Genomic DNA, 22,797 nt, shown 5'->3' on the forward strand with positions numbered 1-22,797 from the left:
CACAGATGTATCTTGTGACCCCATTGGGGGGTCCTTTTTCTCAGATTGGGAATCACTGGTCTAAAATGTCATTGTATGCAGTAGCATTAAGATTTCCTTTAATTGGAACTAATGAGCCTAGCCCAAACCACAAAAACAGCCCCTCACCAAAAGTACACAAAAGTATGTGGACATACTTTTGGACATATGGTGTAGTCACAAAAATGTTTACCCTGGATGTAATTTAGATTTTTAAAAAAAAAAATCATTTTAGCCCTTTAAACTGAAGCAAATGCACAAATTCCTTAGTAAATTTGGTGTTTGTCATATATGTCTCACACTTTGATTCCATATTGGAAGTTATTCATCTGGATGGATCCAAAAAGAGTTCAACACTTTGCTATTGTCTCATCACGAGCTGGGAGAAATACCACCCACGCCCTACACCTTTGGGACCAGGAATGTGACTTGATGATGGGGCAGCAGAGTGCAACGAGTCGGTAGAGTCCTTCTGGTTCTTTTGGAGCAATAGTCTGTCTTTTAGCTTGATAAGACAAACACTTAGGACTTCGACATGGTAACACCTAAAGTAACAGGGATAATATCAAAGGAGGCACGTTCACAAGGATACTGTTGCATTGTGGTACTCGAAATTATCCTACTTTGTTTAAAAAAACAAAGGCGTGAAAGGAATAGTTCGACATTTTGGGAAATATTCTTATTAGCTTTCTAGCTGAGCGTTAACGAGAAGTTAATCCCGTTAGCTTAGCCAGCACAAGTGGAAACGGGTGGAAACAGTCAGCCTGGCTCTGTCAAATGGTAGCAAAATCCATCTACCAGCACATCTAAAGCTTACTAATTAATACATTATATCACGTTTGTTTAATCCCTGCAAAAACCGAGGAATAAAAGCATCAATTCGCCGTTTTACAGGAGTTAGCTAGGTATGTGCCAGACTTGGCTCGGTTGCCTAGCAACAAGAAATAGTCCAGACACACGACCCCCACAAAAAACGACTAGGTTAATTCTCGTTTTTACACTTCGCTTTTTGCACGGTTTTAAAAAAAAAAAAAAAAATTAATTACTGAGCTTTTGAAGGTGGCTTTTGTTACCTACGGACACAGCCAGGTTAGCTATTTCTCTGATTAGTCTTTGTGCTTGCTTAAACTAAGCTAATCGGCTGCTTACTGTACAGCTATGAGTGGTTTCAATCTTCATATCTAACAATAACAAAGCGAATAAGCATATTTCCCAAAATGTCAACCTTTTTGATCTTTTGCTCCATCACTATGATAACTATAAAAGTTATAATGTAAGTTAGAGTCACTCGTGTGTTTAACTAACTAGCTCTTTTAGCTAGGAGTAGAATTACAAGAGACAAAAAGATACAACAAAGAGTCAAACATATCCATATTTTCTTACACCCTTTTAGTACTCCACAATACTGTCAGATTACAAGATACTGAATGGCACACTAATAATGGACCAATAGCTTGACATTTCAAAGTGTACATTTCAAAGTCAAGACAAAGTACAGACATAATCAACATATAGCTATACACAGATTATAGACTTAATACAATTGATGTTTTCTCCTATTTAGTATCTGCTTTGCAAAGTTGTCACCAGCAAAACCTCTAATTACTACTTTCTATCACATCAAACATTTAATTATAACAAAATGGTACTGTTCTTTCTGTTTGTTCATCCAGCATATAGTTTTCTTCAGTCCTCCCTTTGCTGACACCACGCTCCTTTAAATCAAAGGTCAAACAGTGTCAGAGCCAAACTCTTTTGCAGGGAGTTTGTTGACTCGATAAGAAAGAAGATCTGACAGCTTTGACCTGAAGTCTGTTAAGTCCTCATTTGTGTCGGTCAAAGTCTGGATAATTTGTTGTGATTTAATTCGATTTGAGCGGCTGTCGCTCAGTGGTGTTTGTCCAACGAGTGTCCTGGAGCTGAATTACCACATGAATGAGTCTTTGTTGATATTGTGGGTTTTTTTCAGCTGAACCTGGGCACTGGAGCAGCTTTCCTCACATCCACACGGAGAACATTTCAGTTTGAACAGCTCGGGTAAGATGATGCAGTGACATACCAACACAGGTAAACTTTGAGAAAGTATTTTTTGAGAATTCATCCTGCAAAAATAAGCAGTTTGAGATGAATGAGAAGGCTATTTTACAGAGGGTGCTTTCAGAGAGGACAATTAAGAGGCATCATGGTCTCCAACAGGGTTGTGTGGGCTCTTCCAGACCTCCTCTTCTTTCATCTGATCTTTCCCCACACATCAGCTCTGCATCCCAGCCACAGGTTGGACCAGGAGAGGGAAGCTTGATCCTGAAGTAACATCACATCTAGGCAGCAAGACCTGCAGGCAAGAAGAAAAACAATGTAGAATCTGTAGGATTTCAATGTAGTTTGGAATAGTGGAGAATGAATATAGATTAGTAATTCCTGCTGGTTTGCACTACATGTAATTGATCAAGCCAATAAAAATAAAATAAATTTAAAATACTTTTTTCCCTAAAAATGTAAGAGTAGGTGGGAGAGCGGGAGCCCCATGGTGTACTCACTCCCACATCATCCACTTATTGTACAAATCAATGTATATGCTTTAAAAAAATAAACAATATTATGCTTTTAAACAGTGATTATTCCCCTAAAATAATAATGCAGGAGCATCTCTACTGGTGTCGTGCAGACAATGTTGACTCTAAGATGTCTCCCTGTTCTTCTAATCAGTGGATTCAAATTCATGAATACTGCATCAGCTAAATTAACTAAACTGAAACAATACAAATTCAAATAATGGAACTTGCAGATAATGAACAAATACATTTTGATATGCCAAATCGACCATCATTTTAGGTGATTATAATTACCGGACTGATTGTTAGATTGTTGTTATTTAGTTTGAATATTTGACACACTGATTTATGTAAAATAGGTTTAAAAAAATGAAAATGAACAAGTCATTACATGATGATGATGTTTATCTGAATATGAATATCATTGTGGTTACAACGGTTTTCTGATAATTGTATTGATTATGATTATGAGCAGCATGTGGTTGCAGTTAATATACTGTATCAGGCTCTGGTGAGTCAGTCATTACAAACTCATGTTGTGCAGCCAAGCTTTGTTCAAACCCACAGAACTTTATTTTAAATTTTAGTGAAGACCCAAAACTTTCCAAATATATCAGGCTAAAATTTGGGGAAAGTGTATATAATGATGCATAAGACGCTAGAATATTTCCACTTGATGGCATGGTGCAGCAATATTAAAACATGTAGTCTTGAGTTTGATAATTTCACTCAGTGTAAACATCATATAGCATCGATGAAGAGTTGGAACCAAGGCTGTAGCTACCACTGATGACACCAAAGTCATGTCCTCCTAAATTGCACACAAATTTCTCATGATGGGGGATGATTTCAATAACTTAATAAGGATTTAGTAGGTCTCCACCAGGATTATATTCCTGGGAGAGTGGAGAAGGCTTTGAAATAGCACTCAGATCATCATATAGCAAGATAACATTGACCGAAAATATAACTGAACAGACAAACAGTGTAGAATTAGATGATTTTTTCAACCTTAAAGCTACTTAAGGGGAAATAAAAGGGAAAACTGGATGTTTAGGAGTTAAAATGGGTTGTCATGGGAAGAAAAACTTAAATTAAATGCAATATTATTATTACAAAAGCAAGACTATGTAACTTTAGCTGAGCAGCGGCTACTGTGGGTACTTAGAGGTTGATAGCATATTGGATTTTCCTACATTTCCCAGGATTCTCTTCAGACAGTTGCTTTAAATACTATAATTAGGTGACCTGACTGAGAGCGAGTGGAACAGGACTACAAGCTAAAAATAAAGTCAGCAAATTGATCCAGTAATGTCAAATAAACAGCAATGTCTGTCTTGCTGTTTTAAAGTTTGCTTACATTTGCTTACATTAGCCACCATAAGTTAGACCAAGTAAGGCTTTAACAGCAAAACCCCTGAGAGTATTGGAATAAGCAAGAGGAGGTTTTGTTGCTTATGAATTCAACATTTCATTAGAAAGAAGAAGAATGTTATATCTCTTCTTTCAAAAGTTACTTCGTCTCACTTTAAAGGCCCTGAAAACTCAATCTCAATCATCAGATTAGGGTTTTTTTTTAGGTTTTTTTAGTGTTAAACTCTTAATAAATACTAACTAAGAATGATTTTCCCCAAACTTTCCCAATTACATGAGATCTGGTTGTTGCTATAGATAACATTACACTCAAATATGATCCTTACCTGTGTGTGTGTGTATGGCTGCTTTACCATTACCAGATGTTATATGGCGTTATTACCGCTCTCTGAGGGGGGGAAAAAGAGAGAAACCAGGTCAGCATGGAGAGGATACAATAACACTGACATTTTTTTAACCAGCAGGTGGCAGTATTACATTAAACTTCTCCTCCTCTAAAGCAACCACTGCTGCATGCATTAAAACAACCCTCTGATGTTTCTAACTTGGACAGGTGTCACTATCCATCCTCCTGAGTGACAAGATACGAAAACATCCCATTTAAACTTCATCTGCGGTTTGATGAATCCCCCACTTTCATTCTCATATTTCACATACATCTGCCTCTCTTTCTCTCTCATCCTCTTCCTCGGCTCATTATCCCTCTCTCTCTCTCTTCCCCTCTGTCTTGTCCTTCCTCTCTGGTCTCTCGGTTGATAATGGCTTCTTCCTCCCAGTCTTTTTCCTTATACAAGCTAACAGGCGACTGTGTCCCGGCTGATAGGGTGGCTGTGATTCATTTAGACAGGCTGGCAGCAAGCTGTGTAAACAGCCATTAGTAATTCATGACTCTGTCCAGCATCCCCAGGCTTCAATTAACCCTTGCTGTTGGTGCATTCTTCCTCTCAGTCACCCATCTTTCTCTCTCTGCGTCTCCTCTCTCATTGCTTTTCATCTCCGTTCCCCTTCATCTGTATTCTCCTCTTCTTCCTGCCTCCTCACAGTTTAAATCATTCTCTTTGGGTCCGAGTGCAGTTGTCATCTCTCTTCTATCACTAAAAAGAAAAACCTCATTGGTAACAGAAGCAAGCAAAACAGCCGAACAGATGGTATATGTAACATCCATCTAATGTATGCACATTAATAACTTTAGCTTGGGAAATTATGCAAAGAACTCTTGGAGGAAATAAGGTACATTTTAAGTTTCAAGCTGGTGCTGTTGGAGGTGTGGTATGTCAGCAGGAATCAGTTTTTGATGTGTACTGTCTCATTATTGTATTGAGCTTTAATGGAAAGGCCAATTAAGCACAATAACGTTGCAGAGGTGTGGATACGAGTCAAAAATGTAATGTCCTCAGACAAGTAGCTCATTTTCACTTTGCTTGGACTTGAGCCTCATAACTTAAAAGTTTATTGGCTGGGGGAGTTTATTTTAACTCCCCCAGCCAAAAGTGGAATAAAATCTTGGCTGCACTAGCTGCATATTCAGACACAGAGCAGACAATTCAGGCCAGCGTTCAAATAGATTTTTTAATAAGTTTAGTGGCACTTGCTTTCTTTTGTTTTGAAAATAGCCTGGATCTCATTTCAGGTAATTGCACTACAGCTTTTTTTGTTGTATCCATGAATTACCATAAAATGAGTTTTGAAAAGTAAAAAATGTACTATTACTCTTTTGGTGTTTCCATTTTGAAATAGCAGTGAAGAATGTATTATGACTTATATAGGACTTGCTCGTCTTAACTTGGGACTTGAGTGTCAAGACTACGGCTGAAACAATTAGTTGATTAATCGATTAGTTCGGGGGTTTCCAACCTTTTTGACTTATGACCTTTTAAGGCAAAGCAAAGTTTAGTTTTGGTTCGGTTGCATATATCTACAAGTTGTGAGCAGTTTTTAGAGGCTTGAAGTGGTAAAACTATATCCAGTATTTCCCAATATAAAGCAAAGACTGGAGAAAATTTAGCAAAAATACATATAATTTGTGCAGCAATAATTTTGTTTTGTCAGTTCATCATGTTGGGTGGGGTTGCATGGGGGCACAAAAGCTGCTTTCCACAAACTGTTGCTACAAAGTTGGAAGTACAGTATTGTCTAAAATATCATTGTATGCTGTACTATTAAGATTTCCCTTAATTCTAGCCTAGACCATGAAAACTGCCTCAGATCTAAGTACATAAAAGTATGCGGACCATTGTTTCTCCTCCCTGACTAACTGCATTACTTAAAAAAAAAAAGTGCAACCTGCAGTCGAACATGCACCGCCTGTCTACCCACTATGAGCCATTAAGGTATTATGCTTTTACTGTCTCCCAGCAGCTCCTCAGACATCAGACTGTCCTGACGGTTTCCCAGAACGAAGGCCAGGAAAGAGAGGATGAGAGCGTCCATGATGCCCATGATGGCAAGGATGTAGGCCCAGCGCACTGAGCAGGCACCCAGCGTGTACTTGTCCGTCTGCTCGCCACACATCCGCTTCACCTCGTCGCTGTCCCAGCCGTCCGGGTAGATCATGCAGCCCAGAATCAGACATGTACCTGGATCAGGAGGAGAGAAAGATGGTTAGTGTTTAAGGGCTTAATTGGCTACCAAGGTTATGTTGGTTTGGGACACTATGTAAAGAGATTGCAGAAAAGAAAAGAGAAAGAGAAGAAGAAACAAGGGAGGGCAAGGAAAGGAGGTGACAGCAGCAGTGCAGAAATGGGACAGTGAGGTGAGGAAGGAGGCTGAAAGGGAGAAAATATGTTACCACATGTCACAGCACCATGTGGTGAGTCGGGCTGCCTTCATTAGCCGTCTGCTGCGTGGCTTACGATGACAGACTGAGCTGTTAGAGAGCAGAGTCATCTAACAACACTTCTGCTGGCAAGGGAGCTGTTTTCACATTCGCACACACTCACTCATACACAGTCAGTCGAGGCAATCAAATGATTTACGGGTCTGAGAGGTCTGTATTTATTTGTTGACAATGCCAAAAGCTAAGTCTGAATGTCAGAGGTTTTGTGTGTGTGTGTGCTTTTTTAAATTTCTGTCTTTGTGAGGGCCATTTTGAGTTTTAGATGAGTGTGAGGACATTTCTTTGGCAGGATACATTGGATGTTTGAGGGTTAAGACTTAGGGTTAAGGTTTTAGGGTTAATGTTAGAGTGAGGTTTAGGTTAAAGCTTGCATTACAAACTGGGGGCAAAGAAGTGGGCATTTACCAGGCAGTGAGGGTTTATGGAAATTATAGGATCCAGTGTTTTTGGAGCTGAGGATATCTCAGCATCTGATGTCACACTTTAAGGTTAGGCAATATGATGTTAGAGATTTGCCACCTCTCATAGCTTTTGCTATACCGTTTCTACCGAGGTAGCAATTAATTTCACTGACCTCAATTGTTCAGTTATTATAAACTCATGCTGTGCAACCAAGAAACCTACAGAAATTCACCAAACTTTATCTTAAATTCTAGTGGAGACCTCAAAGTTTCCAAAGATACCAGATATGTGAAGTTGAGTTTTGGGGAAATGTGTAAAAAAAGGATGCTCAAGGAACATTTCTGAGAATATTTTGATGGAGCAGCCATATAAAAATGAAGTCCCGGGTATAAATATTTTAACATTTTAAAGCTTCAAATGAAGAACTGGAACAAGCCGATAGAGACGAAACATGATACTGTCAGACAGTGTGGAATAAGATCATTTTTTAAACCTTAAAGCTGGGAATGAAGCATCAATGTGATGAAGTGTCATGAACTGAAAAGTGATCACACACATAAGGGATGTAGCTTGTAAAGTAACAAGTAACTAAAACTTTAAAATAATTGTGGTGAAGTAAAAAGTACAATATTTCCCTCTGAATTGTAGTGGAGTAGAAGTAGAAAGTGTCATGAAAAAAAAGACTCAAATAAAGTACAAGTACCTCAAATTTGTACTTAAGTTTGGTACATGAGTAAATGTACTTTGTTACAATCCACCGCTGCATTCAGGGTCCTCACAAGTATAGAAATACAAGCATGTGTGTATCAGGTTAGCACACTAACGTGAGCTGCCAGCAGATTAAGCAAACGGATAATCTCTGGAAATGTCAGACTCGTGTCCCTCCTTCCCTCCCTCCCCTACCCTTTCTTATCTCACCCACTTCTCCCTCTTGCTCTCTTTGTGGTAATATAGAGAGAGTGGTCCAGTAGTAAGATATATATATCTATACCTTTATATACAGTCTAAGATAGAGACAGAGGATGAGTGGAGACGATGGGGGGGGGCTCCCCGCTGTGCCCCCCCCATATCTGTTTTTCTGTTCATCCCTCTTAAAATTGTACCAATAACAACAGCAACAAACTACCATAATAATAACCAGTATTGATGTAAGCGCTCTAATCCATATCCTATGCCTACATTTCCCAAGAGGCACTGAGCCTATAGACTTTCCTGCAGCCTTTTTGAATTTGGGGATCAATTTTTTCAGAGCAAAGGGGACAAAAACAGTTTAAAGCAGCAGGGGGTTGTTGTAAATACATTTCGCTATATAATTTTTATTAGACACAACATGTTCCCTGTTACAAATGTATTTTTTGACTCAGTGCTGCCTTTTGTGCAGGCGCATAATGCAGAGAAAGTGCTCATCAGACGTGATTTTTCTTTATTTATCACTGCATTAACCACTTTTTTCATCTGTTTTTGACACAGCTTGTATGTCTTATGAATCAGATCCCAGTACAAAATTTTCCAATTCCACTTAGACTCAGCCTCTGATCATGACAACAACAATTCTGAGTCCAAACCTGCACACCATGCCAAACCCCTGAACACTAGAACAAAGCTTGAAAGAAAGCAACCGAGAATGTAATCTGTAATTCAAAAGGAAACATTTGGTGTTTCTGTATTTGACAGTGAAAAGGAGATTTGATGTTTGAGGACTGCTTAGTTTGTTTGTTATAACAGTTATTCTTCCTGGGGTCCATATAAAAATATACATGGTAACAATGCAAATGGACACCACTTATACATAGCTCACAGTCATATACTGACAATGACAATAAAACGGCTACACTCACATAGACATTAACTCAGCAAATTAGAATGACATGATATACATCCATATGATATACATACAATAAAATATTAACATTAGATACAACAGAGGACAGAAGACAATAAGTAGTACTATAATAATCAGTACTGTCATAATGACAGACTGAGAGGCAAATATTGTTTAACTTTATCTGTCTCTTTTCCAAAGATGCTTTTAGCCATGTTAGTTGCATGACTTGATCCAGACTGAAATATCTCAACAACTAGTCGATTGATTGCCATGACATTTTGTACAGTGATTCGTGTTCCCCTGAGGATGAATTGTAACAACTTTGATGATCCTCTGACTTTTCATCTAGTCAAAACCATGACCATCATCAGGTCAAAATTTCAATTTGTCTAGTACCTTGGTTTATGACCAAATACAGTACCTGCAAAACTAAAGACATTCCCATCAGCCTCAGCTGTACTTTGTGTTTAGCGCTAATTAGCAAATGTTAGCATGCTAACATGCTAAACTGAGATGGCAAAATGACACCATCAGCAGAAACATCAGCATGTTAGCATACTTACATTAGCATTCAGCTGAAAGCACTGCTGTGTCTAAGTACAGTCTCACAAAGCTACTAGCATGGCTGTAGACTATTAGTCTTGGTGATATCTGGTGTTTAGTGCTAATTAGTTAGCATGCTAGCATACTAAATTAAGATGCTGAACATAGTAAACATTATACCTGCTAAACATCAGCATGTTAGCATTATCATTGTGAGCATGTTAGCATGCTGACATTAGCATTTAGCTCAAAGCACTGCTGTGTCAAGTACAGCCAGGCTCTTGGTCATGTTTAAATTCAGCAAAAATACTGTATTAACCAGTTTTATTATTTGTTTTTGACACAGCTGCCATCCCTTTCAGATCCCAGTCAGCATATGATCATGAGAAGATTTTGAGTACAAATTTTGAGTATCAACACCATGGCACTGCAGCAAAGCTTGAAAGAAAGCAACTGAGGATGTAATCTGTGAAATTCACAAGAAAAACATTTACTGTTTCTCTACTGATACTGAAAAACTGATTGTCAACAAGGCTGCGGCAACTATTTTGGCACATTCACAGGACTGATTAGTACAACTACTATCATGTTTTGGGGGGTTGTAAAACCCAAACAAACCTATAAACCCACAGATTTATACATGCATTTGAAAGTGTAAATGGGGATGCCTAAAATGTGTCATGAAAGGATGTCTTAATTCTAATTTCTGACTCTTCTGATCTTTAGGAAATGGCTTTTTATGTTCCCAAAACACTAAACTTTTACTATGTCTTGCATGGTATATTAGTGTGCATATTAGAGGATTTGGTACAGTGCACACAGTTGTCTCCTGTGTAAACAACCTACTCCTGCAGGCTTTTCAGCTGTAATATTAATAGAATGAATTGAACCGCACATTGTCTCAACGGCAAATCTTAAATCTCCCGCAGAGCTCGAGTCGAAGAGAAATACAGGAGATCAAAGAGACACCGGGTTTGTCTTTGTGACTCTCATCTGAATGCCTCAAGATGCCCATTTCTGTGCTGTGGTGGTTCAGACTTTGGGTTTGATGCCACAAGTGTATGTCCACCTAAAGGTAAATATGCAGTTCTCAGTCTTGGCATGTTTTTGCATAAATGCACAAAAGAAATGTAATGTAAATCCCACTTCTTCTCTCTGACGGATCTCATCATCATCTTTGTAGCTGCTATCTCTAATACCTAAATGATTCCTGCAAAAACACTTTTTTTCCTGTTTTCAAAAATGTACCGAATCTAATCTTTTAGCTTCAGCAGACATGTAATTTCTTTTTTTATGCGGTTATCAGCAAAGCTGAAAAAGCTCAAACAGAAATCGTTTCTATCCCCCAAACAGCATCCAAATGTCTCCTAGGTAGGCTGAGGGCAATCTTTTACCTTTGGCAACAGAAATGTCATGTAGCTACAAACAATCCTACAAATGGCATGCAGCTACGGTGTAAAGTGTAGTAACAAATGGGATAAGCCAACAGGGTCAGCCTCTTCATCTCCTGATAAATAAATTCTCCTCATCTCAACGTCCCTGCAGCCCTCCTCACCACAGAGGGAAAGCAGCAGCCTGCACACAATCCCATTAATAATGAAATATTATGAAACCCTCAGATGAGGAATCATGTCAGCTCATTTCGAGACTTCAAATAAGTGATGTTTTCAAATCGCACAAACTAAAAGCTCAGGATAACATGTGGACTCACAGGCAGAAAACAGATGTGGGTTTGTAATATTCAACGCTTCAAATGATTTAGGTCGACTGAAAAATCGAGCTCACGTGCTGTTCGGAAATGCTTAAAACAGGCTTCTTAACTGAAGGCTTCATTCAGCATGGTCGTACTCTAACACTGCAGGAGCTGGGTAGTAATGAGCTGAAGTTCACACTCCTGAGAACAACTATAGAGGGAAGAGGAGGTCAATTACTGAGCAACGCTACATCTCACTCTCTCATCTCTGGTTACTAGAGAGACTTTTTTGTCATATTTTTCTCTTTAGTCAAGTCAGTATTGAAGAGCTGAAATATTCTGGATTCCTCAACAGTAATGAATTGGTTTAGTTTCATACAAAACACTGTATTTAATTAAGAGCGTTATGTTCTACTGTGTCTCTGACTCTATTGCAGCTGTAACCACACCCAGCAGTGAAGTCACGGTGTACTGACAGACTTCTACATCACTGCAGCAATGTCACTGGAGGTCAGCAAAAACAAAAAAGATTTTCAGGGGTCTTAAGTTGTTCTTTTAAATTGTTTTTCAGGTAAAAATACCAAACGTTTTCTGGCTCTGGCTTCTCAAATCTGGAGATTTGCTGCTTTTCTGTGTTTCTATATTGTTATAAATTAATTCATATCTTTGGTTCTTGGACTGTTGGTCAGACAAAACAACCAATTTGAAGACATCACCTTGGGCTCTGGAAAGTCGTGATGGACATTTTTCAGTATTTTGTGACATTTTATAGACAAAATCTGTGAAGAGAATCTGGACCATTTCATTACTGCACTGTTGTTGCACTTGAACAATCTGATTATTTAGTGATACTCAAAGGTAAATTATCTTTTCACATGGAGGTCAAAATAAGTTTGCCATTAAAAAGTTTCTCAAACATCCCCATAATGATTATGAATGCCCTTGATTTCTCTCTCTTAAACACACACACATGCTAAACACACACTTCCGCTCTCCTTGAAGGCTTCCCAGCTGACAGCTGTTGGCAGCAACACCGGGGACAATCAGAGGAGGAGGTGTCATAATCTAGACCTCTGTCCAATCGCCACATGCCACTAAACACACACACATCAAGACACTAATTATGGTGCATTTCACAGGCTCAGCTGTAGCTGTCTACTTAATGCGATTCATGTTCCTTTAAACGTCACGGTTATTGAGGGAGTGCATGTGCAGGTGTGTGAGTGTGTTTGTGTGACTGTGAGGTGGTGGGTTAGAGATACAGAGAGTGAGACAGAGGGCTCATACTGTATGCACTACGCATCAGCATCAAGGTGGACCATGGCAAATTATATTAATGGGAGTTAACTGGGGCAGAAACTGGCAGATGCAAGGAGGTATGAGGACAAAATACCCTCTCCTCTCTCTCTCCACCCCCCTGCCCTGATCCCTTCTGCTCCACTGGGTGAGGACTGAGTGAGCAAGTGTGTGTGTGTGTGTGTGTGTATGTCGAGAGATAAGGCAGAAGAAAGGGAGCATGATTTGCAACATAAATCCTGCCGCATACCCCCATCCTCATTAACACCTCTTGTATTAGGTCCACTGATTCACAAGGTTTGTCTGTGCTAGCACAGCAGATTAATGGGCTGCTCTGAAGTCACTGCACATCCAGGCTTTATGTTTCACATGTTGCATGATACATAAAATTTAAAAAAAGAGAGAAATAACATGGATGAAAAACCTGCAACTATAAATTAAAACAACACATAAATTGCAGTTTCTCCTCATTTACATTATATTTAGATTAACAAAATACATGTGTGCCTTGGAACACATCTTTTTCTACATTTACAGTAAACTCATCATCTATGTAGCCGGTGAAATAGCCTATAAACGTTATCAGGATCATAGAATTATACCTAAACACAACTGAATTATGTGAAATAGTCAAGTTTGAGTTACTGATGGCACACTCAGCCTATAAAAATCCAAAAGATCAGGGATCTTTTATGAACATTGGCATGAGCAACATGCTTTGACAACGAGCCAACAGTAAATCATAACGGTACCCATGTGTGTTAATAAAAATTGTAGATAATAATTAGAGGAAAAACATCATCAAGCCATCTCTACACTCTGAGCAAACATTATGTAAAGCACTCAAAACACAACAATCTAACAAAATTGAGAGAAAAAAACAAAAACTAAATAATTATTTATTTAAATAATTGTGTTAGTATTATAGTAACAATTTATTTTAGAGGTCCGATTGTTTCCTAATATTCTTCTAGAAAATAAACTAATATGTAACTGTAATTTCTTAGAGAGATTTCTGGAAAAGACTGTAATTATAGGTACACTCTCATTATGTTGTTCCATTTAACTGGTAGCATAACCTTATTTTACTGTCGGTGTCTTAGTCAGTGCACAACAGGTCAGCTGAATTTGCAAAAATGTGTCTTTCTGTATAGGTGTAAATCACAGTGAAGCATACAATTAAACAAACATGGAGAATAAAGTTTCCAGCCAACTATGTAACTGTTAAGGTAAGATCAACTTTATTGATCCCATGCAGGGAAACTAAATTGTCACAGCTGCAGGAAAACAAGAACGGATGCATAGATAAGTAACATTAAAAAAACTAGAATACTATATCTGTCATAGTTTTGGGTTTTTGTCCTGTTTCCTGTCTTATTTTGAAGTGTTCGCCTCTCCTCATGTGTCTTGTTGTTTTACTTCCTTCCTACGTCTTTGTTTGCTTTTCCCTCCAGTTTAGATTGTTTGCCCCTCCCTGATCAGTTGCACCTGTGTCTCGTTGTCTCCCCTACCTAAGTGTATTTAGTCCGAGTTTTTCCATTGTTCAGTGTCAGTTTGTCATTTGCATGTGCGTTTTCAGTTGTACATTGTACCCATGTCTTGCGTCTTGGTTTGTTGTTCTATGGATTCATTGTTTCCCTGTACCTTACCTGTCTGTGGATTTTTGGATTTTGCCTGTCCACTGTTGGATTTTGTTTCTTTAGTTTGAGCCTGCTTGCCTGCTCCCGTTCTGAATTGTTTTGCCTCTGTTGAACTGCCTGAAATCCCTGTAAGCCTATTTTTTGTGTTTATCATTAAATGGGTTGATCTGCACCTTCCCTGCCTACCTGTCTGCATTTGGGTCATTTTCCTGCTACCCTGCTTGACAATCTACAACAATATGCATTATGTACATCTTCTGTACATAAATGAAACATGGATAAAATAAAATGTACTAAAGTCACAAAGTGAGGAGACAAAATAGTTTTAAAAAAATACAAAAATTACACTTGAAACACAAATTGCACTTGAGGGAATGAAATTGGGTTGTGAATGTCTTTACTGCAGATAGCAGTGCTATGAATAAGTGGATGCTTACTATGTGTACTGTCTCAGGACAATGTCTCTATTTCCCTGTAATTAGCACAAAATAACACAGTCCTTTCCAGGGAAATTATTAGATTATTATTATATAAGTACAGGATGTGGTAAAATAAAGTATGACAAATATTTTTTCATATAATTTATTCATACAAGACTAACCGACTTCTTGTCTTTGAGTTGCCACAAGGGCTGTAGACAGGATTTCAGAAATGCTGAGGTCAGTTCCTTTTTAAACTTTTTTTTTTTTTCACATTTTATTAATTGTTAATGGTTCATGAAGATAAACATGAAGGTCTAAACGCTGTTTCAAAACCCTATCCACACTGCCAGGAATAAAATTCTGGTAAGGAAATACTAAATTATTTATAGGCCTAAAAGTTGTAGCATTAATATATGCAGATGGTACAGAAATACTGGAATAAGTCTATAAAAAGGTTCCTTAAATGCGTCAGTGTCTTCAGTGGCAGCTACTACTCTTATTCCACATTGCATATACACACAACTAAGGATCCTCAGTGAAAAAATACTATAAATATTTCATAAATACATGGTGCATTATTGCAAGCATTCAAAGATACAAAACACAGAAGATAAGAAAGGGAACATTAACAATCCAGGATCCGAACTGCTAAAGCTGCCAAAATATAACTGAATTTAGCAACAAGCTAAACTTCCTGCTATCACTGTAATCCTCACAAGGAGCTGTTCGTGCACTGTAGTGCTGAAATCTCAACCAGGAGACGCGGTGGCAGCTGTTTTCAGCTACTCTATTCTGCACTACACAGCCTCAACAGCTCCCTGTGATTTAGACACTGACTGAGGTCACTCTGGGCCGCTCTGTATGCATGCCGGCACACAGGCTGAAACAACAGACCATTTGCATGCGCCCTTTCTTTCCCTCTCCACCTCCCACAACCAACACCATGTTTCTGTTGTCACTGTGGATGATAAGGAGAAGGAAGGGGAAGGAGGGGTGAGGAAGATAAAGCAAAGACTAAAGATGAGGAGACGAGAGTGAGGAGGAGAGAAAGAAAGAATAAAGACAATGGGACAGGAAATGAGGAAAAAAGGAGGTGGAGGAGAGGTGCTTGATCTATGAGGCTAAGGCTTAAAATAACATTAGACAGACAATGACTACAAAATCAGGATGTGTTTGATGACAGGAAAGCAATGAGGATGAGATTATTAGATCATTAGGTATTAATACTGCACGGTTCGTGTATTTGTCATTTCATGTGTTGTTTTCGGGTGTGGATTGAAACGACAAGGCGGAGCAGGGAGAGGGTGAAGACTGGAGGGATAAGGCAGGAACAAAGTTTGCAAGATTGAAATCCCAGTGCACCTCATATGAGACATGAAGGGAATGAAAGTGGCTGTTTAAAAATGCAGCGCCAGACAGACCACGCTCCTCCATCAGAGAGTGGCACACAGAGAAACTACACTTCAAAAGACACAAAGCAGACAGACATCAGTCAAGTCAGGGGGAAAAACTGGCTAGTCCACTCTTTATTTTACTCGCTGGGACAACCTCAGCCATTAGGCTGTCCTCATTCAATTTATTGAAAAGCAAAATAAAATTTTACTCTGTGTCAAAGACAAGCTAGTTTGGGGATGGTCCCTTGAGAGGGGGGTGCCATAAAATTGATTGAGGATCAAATTTACAATCTAATTCCTCTGAGCAGAGGAAGGCACAATCAGCTCAGGTCAGTATTAAGTGCAGGCCAAACAGGAGTCCAAGAGTTATTATATTATTAGTGCTTTATCTTTTATCAAAGGAAAAACAGCAGACCTTTTCAAGGTTACACACAGCTTGATTTAAACCTAATGTAATACTAGAAACTCAGCTAATTGACCGTTTGTTCCCCTGTTGCTACGCCTGTCGAGCTTTCTGTTCTTGCACGGCACATAATGCACAAATTGCACTACAATGATAACAGATTTACAACTCGAAATTCTTAGTCATTTTTTAAACAATGGGTCCTTTATTTCAAACAAAAGTATACAATGCAGCTATTCATTTCAGCATTGTTCTTGCATTGCAGTGTAGAGATAGCCTCAGTGTTCAGGGTTGCCAATTTTCAACTACAAGCTGGAGTGAGATTCTGTTTTTTGTTTGTTTTTTTGGTGGGTGGGGGGACAATGGAGATGCAAATTTCAACAGGCCTCACTGTGGACAGTCTCATACGGACAGTTTCTTCAGTAGAAAATATTCCCATGAAAATTGTAGACAGTTAATTGTGTGGATTATCTATTCAGCTCCTATTAACGTTTTGGCAAAACCCGGTTTACATTCAGTGGCACAAGGAGACATAAATGATGAGCCTCATTAATCTAACCTACAGACTCTGTCTTAATCGCATTAAAAGTTGTATTTTTATGGATATTTCCATTTGTAATAGATGTGAAATTGTACAGCAAAGTGAATGAGGCAAAACTCAAAGAACATGAAAGGTGTGTGATTTTGGAGCGGTCTGTGTGTGCGTGCCTCAGTCAACTAAAGCCACACAAACTGTGTCTTTCGCGCTCTCTGCTATGTTTATGGACCGGTTGTATTGGTGCTGAAATGTGGAAAAAAGCCCGATGTTCAGACTTCGTCCTGTGTATTTATGCTACTCCTTCAAAGAAAATGGTAAATAATGTAAGTTAACGTAATGAAAATCTCCGATCTGATGCTCATAAATGTGTTAGCGAATTAGGATTATTTTAAGATACCTCCAGCGGCCCTTTTTAAAAACCCCTCAGCACTGCTGAAACAAAGCCTTCTTCTTTTAGTAATAATCTGCATAAAAGTTATTGTGATAATCCTCCTGGGCAGAGGTATTGTTTTCCTCTTTCAGATGCTTCCTCTAATGCATGAAGCCCCCTGCTGCCTTGCAGCACACAGGAGACGACTTCAGAAGTTGCGTCCAAACACCAACGCTGCCTCAGATTTTGTTGCCTGTCTTGTTTGAAGTCAGTCCTAGCTGGAACAGTCTTCTGTGTTTTCAAACGAGCTTTAATCAAAGCTTTCTCTGATTTCTTCTGAGCACAAAACATGTTCGGGAGTGAGAGGTTGCTCCCCTACGCTGAGGATCAAATCAAGTGGGACGAAGGAGATGCTGCATCGCCATGGAGACGGGGCTGCCTGCTGTCCCCACTCCAACTGATATGTGGATTTGTATGGATGAGTGTCAGGACTGCACCAACACCTCAGTAGTGTGGTGTGAATGTGACACTCTCTTGTTTTCTCCCTCCACCTCTTCTGATGAGTAAAGCCCTACCATATGTCCCCAACCTCCGGAGCCGTCGCTCATCCACATATCCTCACACATGACCATAATCTGAAGCAGCTTTTGTTTCTCTGGAAGTACAGCAGGACCATGTTTTTCCCACAAACCTATCAGAGGGGGAAGATTGAAGGTGATTTAGAACAGGTGTTCGCATTAATTAACAGCTCCCACCGGTGAACCTGAGGAGTAAATCAGCCTAACAGAATCCAGGCTGCATCACAGACAGAAGAAAAACATGTGTTAAGCCTTGTGTGCTCGCTGTCAGTAAAGCTAAAATCCCCCTACAGTGATAATGTTTGTGAAGCTCAATATTGTCATGGCTCAGCGGCGGGCATGTGAGGTTGACAGGCGAGGAGTAAAACAACAGTGAGACTTTTTCTCAGTTGGAGGGTGAGGAAAAGCCCAGATGGCCAGATTTTATTTACAACATTTGCTCCAATGGATGCTTTATTCCTAATAAGCCCAGGTATGTTTGATCAATCGTTGTTTCATTTAAGTGCTCTCTCTTCTCTTTGCTTCCTCTGATGTGGTGACAGCGTTCTTGAAGTGGGAGACAACTTTGGCAGTTCTGAATCTTTAACAGTTGTCCTTATTTTCTCTCCAAAACTGTCTGCCTTTGAAGTCGGGTCGAGGGGATTGCTCCATTTCATTTCAGTAACTTCTAATGTGTCTCTGATCTGTGGTGATGGCAGAGAGTACATGTTCTCCTCTTTTTTTCCTTTCTTTCATGCGTTCCACCCCTCTTCTATTTCTCTCACTCTTTCTGCACTACTGAGCACTGATGACTGATGATGTGAGGGGAGGAAAGAAAATACAGACCCCTGTCTTACTGAGGAAAATCCACCTGGCATGAAAAGAGAAATGTAAGCTGGTAAGAATGAGGACAATGGAGGCGTGGAGACCTCTTAAATGACACTGTCCCACCGAAGGGTCAGTCGGCACAAGCTTGTGTTGACAAAATGAGCTTTTGACCTTATTACACAATCTTCCCCAGCAGATGGAGGTGCCGAGATGTAACTTTAGATGTTAAATTTTCTTTTCTGAGCTTTTCTTTTCATCCATTTTGGCTTAAAAGTTGAGACTGACTGTCAACTGCTGTTTCCAAGGTTAAGAATGAACTGTCAAGCTTAACTTTAAAGTCAACATAAGTCCCATTAGTGCTGAGAATTATGGACATTTCCATGGCAACTGAGCAAACTGTGCAATCTGCTGATGTGGACCATGTAACGATATGACGGTCGAGAGCTGATAAAAGTGGCCACCTGGCGAATGTAAGTCCTCTCTTTTAGCTCCATTTGTGGTCTCCACTAACTCCTAAGGGGTTTGGCTCTTTTGCATCTAAAACTGATAATTCTCTGCGGGTTCATCATTATGAGTGACGCCTTTCATATTACATGTAGTCACTTAAACCATTTTGTAATAGTAAAATATTGATTGTAGCAGCTTTAAAGTCATAGAGTAATAAAAGGGGAAAGTGGTTGTTAGGCTGCTTGAAATGTTGTCACTCTTGCAGTGGTATGTGACAAGAAAAACCCTCATCCAGCCACTTATCATACAGCTGTGATACCTCACTGCTCCAGGGATGCTCTCCCGACCTAAGGTTGTGACCTGAAGCAAGCGGTTATCTTTAAGGAGCAGTCAAATCGGCCTGAACCCTGACTTGAATCCGTGCAGGTTGCCATGGGGAACTTTGCTTTGAACTGCACTGGGGTGCATCAACTCCCAGAGCGCATTCACTCGTTCTGCATCTCCCCCGCTGATCCCGAGCGGCTCACCTTGGCAATCTCTTGGAGAGTGAGAGTGATAGGATGCTGCCAGCAGCAGCAGCATCAGCACGGAGAGCCGTTTCCATGGCAACCGGCAAGCTCAGAGGGAGGAAGAGCATTAATGGGTGGCGGAGGTGGCTGCGAACATCACTGAAACAACACACGTCCCCTCTCCCTTCACACACACTCAGTCTGTGGTCTCTGATCCGTGACCTTCGAAAAACGGTGACTGTAAACAAACAAACTGCAGAGCAGAAGAAACTGACACACACACCTGAGAAAACACTTCACTCAGACCTAAAAGAGCCTCCTCTGAGTGCAGTGAGGAGTATTGTTCCTCTGCTGGTTCCCCTGGTGTAATCATAAGTAAGTCCACTGGGACGCAAACACTCCCACAGCTCACACTTCTTAACTCCCCCTGCTAAGTTTATCAAATAACAACCCTCGCTGTGCCGCTACACAAGCTCCGGAGCATTTTGATGTCCTCTAAAACTCAAACCTCATTTGTATTCCACTTATGCCCCCAGTTTTCACTAAGCTTTCTTTGATTCAACCCCCCCGCCAACATGTTTTCCACACAGCATGGCGCACCTCCTCATTTGCAGCTCAATACCACCGTTATAATTGTCGATGGATAATCAGTGTAATTAGGAGTCCACCTCAGAGGGAAACCAGCAGGAGTAGACGCAAACTGGTTCTTGAATGGATTTCACTTCAGTTTGTCCCATTCGAAAGGTAATTTCAGCAGGTAAACGTCAGACAGACATTTATTACTCAATAACAGCTGTTTCCCTTCAGTCAACTCAATGCAGCACTTAAATCTTCTGAGGCCACAGACAGTCCGGAAGAGTAATATATTCTGGATGTCATGTCTGTTTGATTGCTAAAAGTCTGCAGTCATCAAACAGCTTCCTTGTCCGATATGAGGGTTATTGATTGATGAAAGGATTGGATTGTGGAAATGAAATGTGCGTGCTGAGAAAGCTATTTGCGGAGAAGTTGATCTAATGGATCTGAGTTTTGTTGGGGCTCTTTGGGGAGGAAATGTGGTTGCACTTTAGACCTGCAGAGATGACCAGAGCAAGGGATTTGTAGGCCATAAATTAGATATTCAGGAGACATTGAAAGCACAGAGAGCATATAGTACACAGAGATCGAATAGTGGGCTGAATAGGAGGAAGTAGGCTAGATCCATGTAAAATGCAAAGTTGCATCCATCAGCTTGACTGGAAATTTAAAGTGTTGGTAAGAATGGCAGAGGGGTGTGGAAAGATAATATCCAAAACTGGCTGATGGCATGTAACTCTTGTTCTAGTGGCATATAGTGATTCCAACAAACTACAGACATGTATGTCTATTTATAAAGTTTTATTTCAGCACTCACTGGTACCTAAGACTTTTCATAATGTTCTTCCAAACTAATTCAGTCATTCATATTCAACTACACAGTCTAAACATCTTCATCTTCCTTTATGTTCCAGTAATGTGTTTTGTGGAATTCAAACTTGCATCATTCATCATCTTTTAAAAAACATCTTAAACTTTGGAAACTTCCCAATTACAGTTTTGATTGGAATGAGAAACATATATAAGAAATGACAAACAAAAATAAATATAATTTTTATCTATTTTTGTCTTCTTTCTCTTTCGTTTTCTTTTTAAAAAATTTTTGTAGTAGCCTTTCAACCCTTATTATTATTATTTAATGTAATTATGTTAATCTTGCCTTGAGTTTTTTAGGAGAGGTCTTTCTATAAGCTTTATATATATATATATATATATATATATATATATATATATATATATATATATATATATATATATATATATATCATAGCCTTTATAATAATTTTATTTTTTTATGTGCAAACAAATAAAAATAAGAATAATCAGTGACACACCACTTGACATATTCCACTACAACAAGAGTAACATATTAGCTACTTTTGACTCTCAACATCACTCTGCTAAATAATAATATATGCTAAAATGGGAAAGTAGCTTACTCAAAGTTATGTCTTCCTACTGTCATCGGAAAAGAGAATTTATAGCTGTTTTTCAAACTTTAAAATTGGGCTGTGTGGTGCAACCTTCACTGAAGTGTCTTTTCTATAAATCAAGGAGCATCTGAGCATCGTTCACCCTCAAACAATGACAGCCAGGTGTCATAACAGGCCTCTCAGACAATCTGATATATGATGAAGACCTGAGCCTGTGCGTCAGTCTCCTCGACACCAGCATCACTCATTAACTCAAACACTCACATGTTGAAATGAACATCACTCAAATGCACGTGCCCACGGACACACAGACTTATCCGAGGCAGATAGTTTCAAATGGGTCACCGTGTCCTTGTCCTGCTGCCTAACTCAGGAGGAGGAGAATAAATCAACCGGCTGTCTTCTCCATCCCGGCCCAGTGATCAAGAAGATAAACCCCTGATGGGAAATCTATAAAGCCTGCCCCTCCTCTGGGCACATGTGAAAGCTAGCGGCAGAGAGAGAGAGAGACGTATTGACATCACGCTGTAGAGGACACAACGACACCTACAAAGTGTAATGGATCAAACAGAAGCTTGATGTAGCTGCAGTCTGCTGGTCATTCATTTGTTTACGAAGAGAAAAAAGACAAATCCAGTGTAAAGCGTGGAGGAAAGGAATAATTTTTTACCCTTAGTAGTTTGATGGCCCTTCTTGCTTATTTAATAAGCAACAAAACATCCTCTAATGTACCAGGTTGCCCTTTTTCAAATGTAATAACTGGTAGCCTGTTATTGTTGTTTTTCCCTGACAAGTTTTAGGTTCAATATATATATTCGTATCCATCTTTGGTGCTAAGTGGTGCAATATTTCTTCACAACACTTCCCACATATCACTTATTATTCAAACAGTATTCAAACTTTTTCCTTGGATCATCTGTTCTCAGATGGTGACAGACTAAAAGCTTTCATCTTGGAAATAGTATCTGTCTCAGCTTTCAAATCGTGAACCGGGGAGTTTTGCTAAGTATTTTTCCTGCCAACATGGAAATAGCCGATACAAGCCCACAGACATGCTGGTGAATTAAAATGCAGTCAACAAAAATATGAATCATTTGAAAGGAATATATATGTAGGGAGTGTGCTCGCACATAACCATCTC

The 22,797-nt window shown here is 39.4% G+C and overlaps 1 protein-coding gene across 2 annotated transcripts in view; it reads right to left on the bottom strand.

Annotated features, from left to right (window-relative positions):
- Nucleotides 1-1,386: 1,386 nt before the first annotated feature.
- The window catches only part of lhfpl3 (LHFPL tetraspan subfamily member 3), a 40,917-nt gene continuing 19,506 nt past the window's right edge, over nucleotides 1,387-22,797 (bottom strand). The window contains exons 2-4 of one of the 2 annotated variants that reach the window (XM_044186291.1): nucleotides 6,290-6,520; nucleotides 4,272-4,332; nucleotides 1,387-2,353 (exon numbers count right to left, since the gene is read on the bottom strand). In XM_044186291.1, coding sequence (XP_044042226.1) covers nucleotides 4,310-4,332; nucleotides 6,290-6,520 — 254 coding nt within the window. In that variant the 3' untranslated portion in view covers nucleotides 1,387-2,353; nucleotides 4,272-4,309. Of the gene's footprint in view, nucleotides 2,354-4,270; nucleotides 4,333-6,289; nucleotides 6,521-22,797 lie in introns of both variants that reach the window. The other variant, XM_044186290.1, reaches the window with a different exon arrangement.

The sequence above is a fragment of the Siniperca chuatsi genome, linkage group LG23, assembly GCF_020085105.1.
Source record: "Siniperca chuatsi isolate FFG_IHB_CAS linkage group LG23, ASM2008510v1, whole genome shotgun sequence".
In the NCBI taxonomy this organism is placed as follows: domain Eukaryota; kingdom Metazoa; phylum Chordata; class Actinopteri; order Centrarchiformes; family Sinipercidae; genus Siniperca; species Siniperca chuatsi.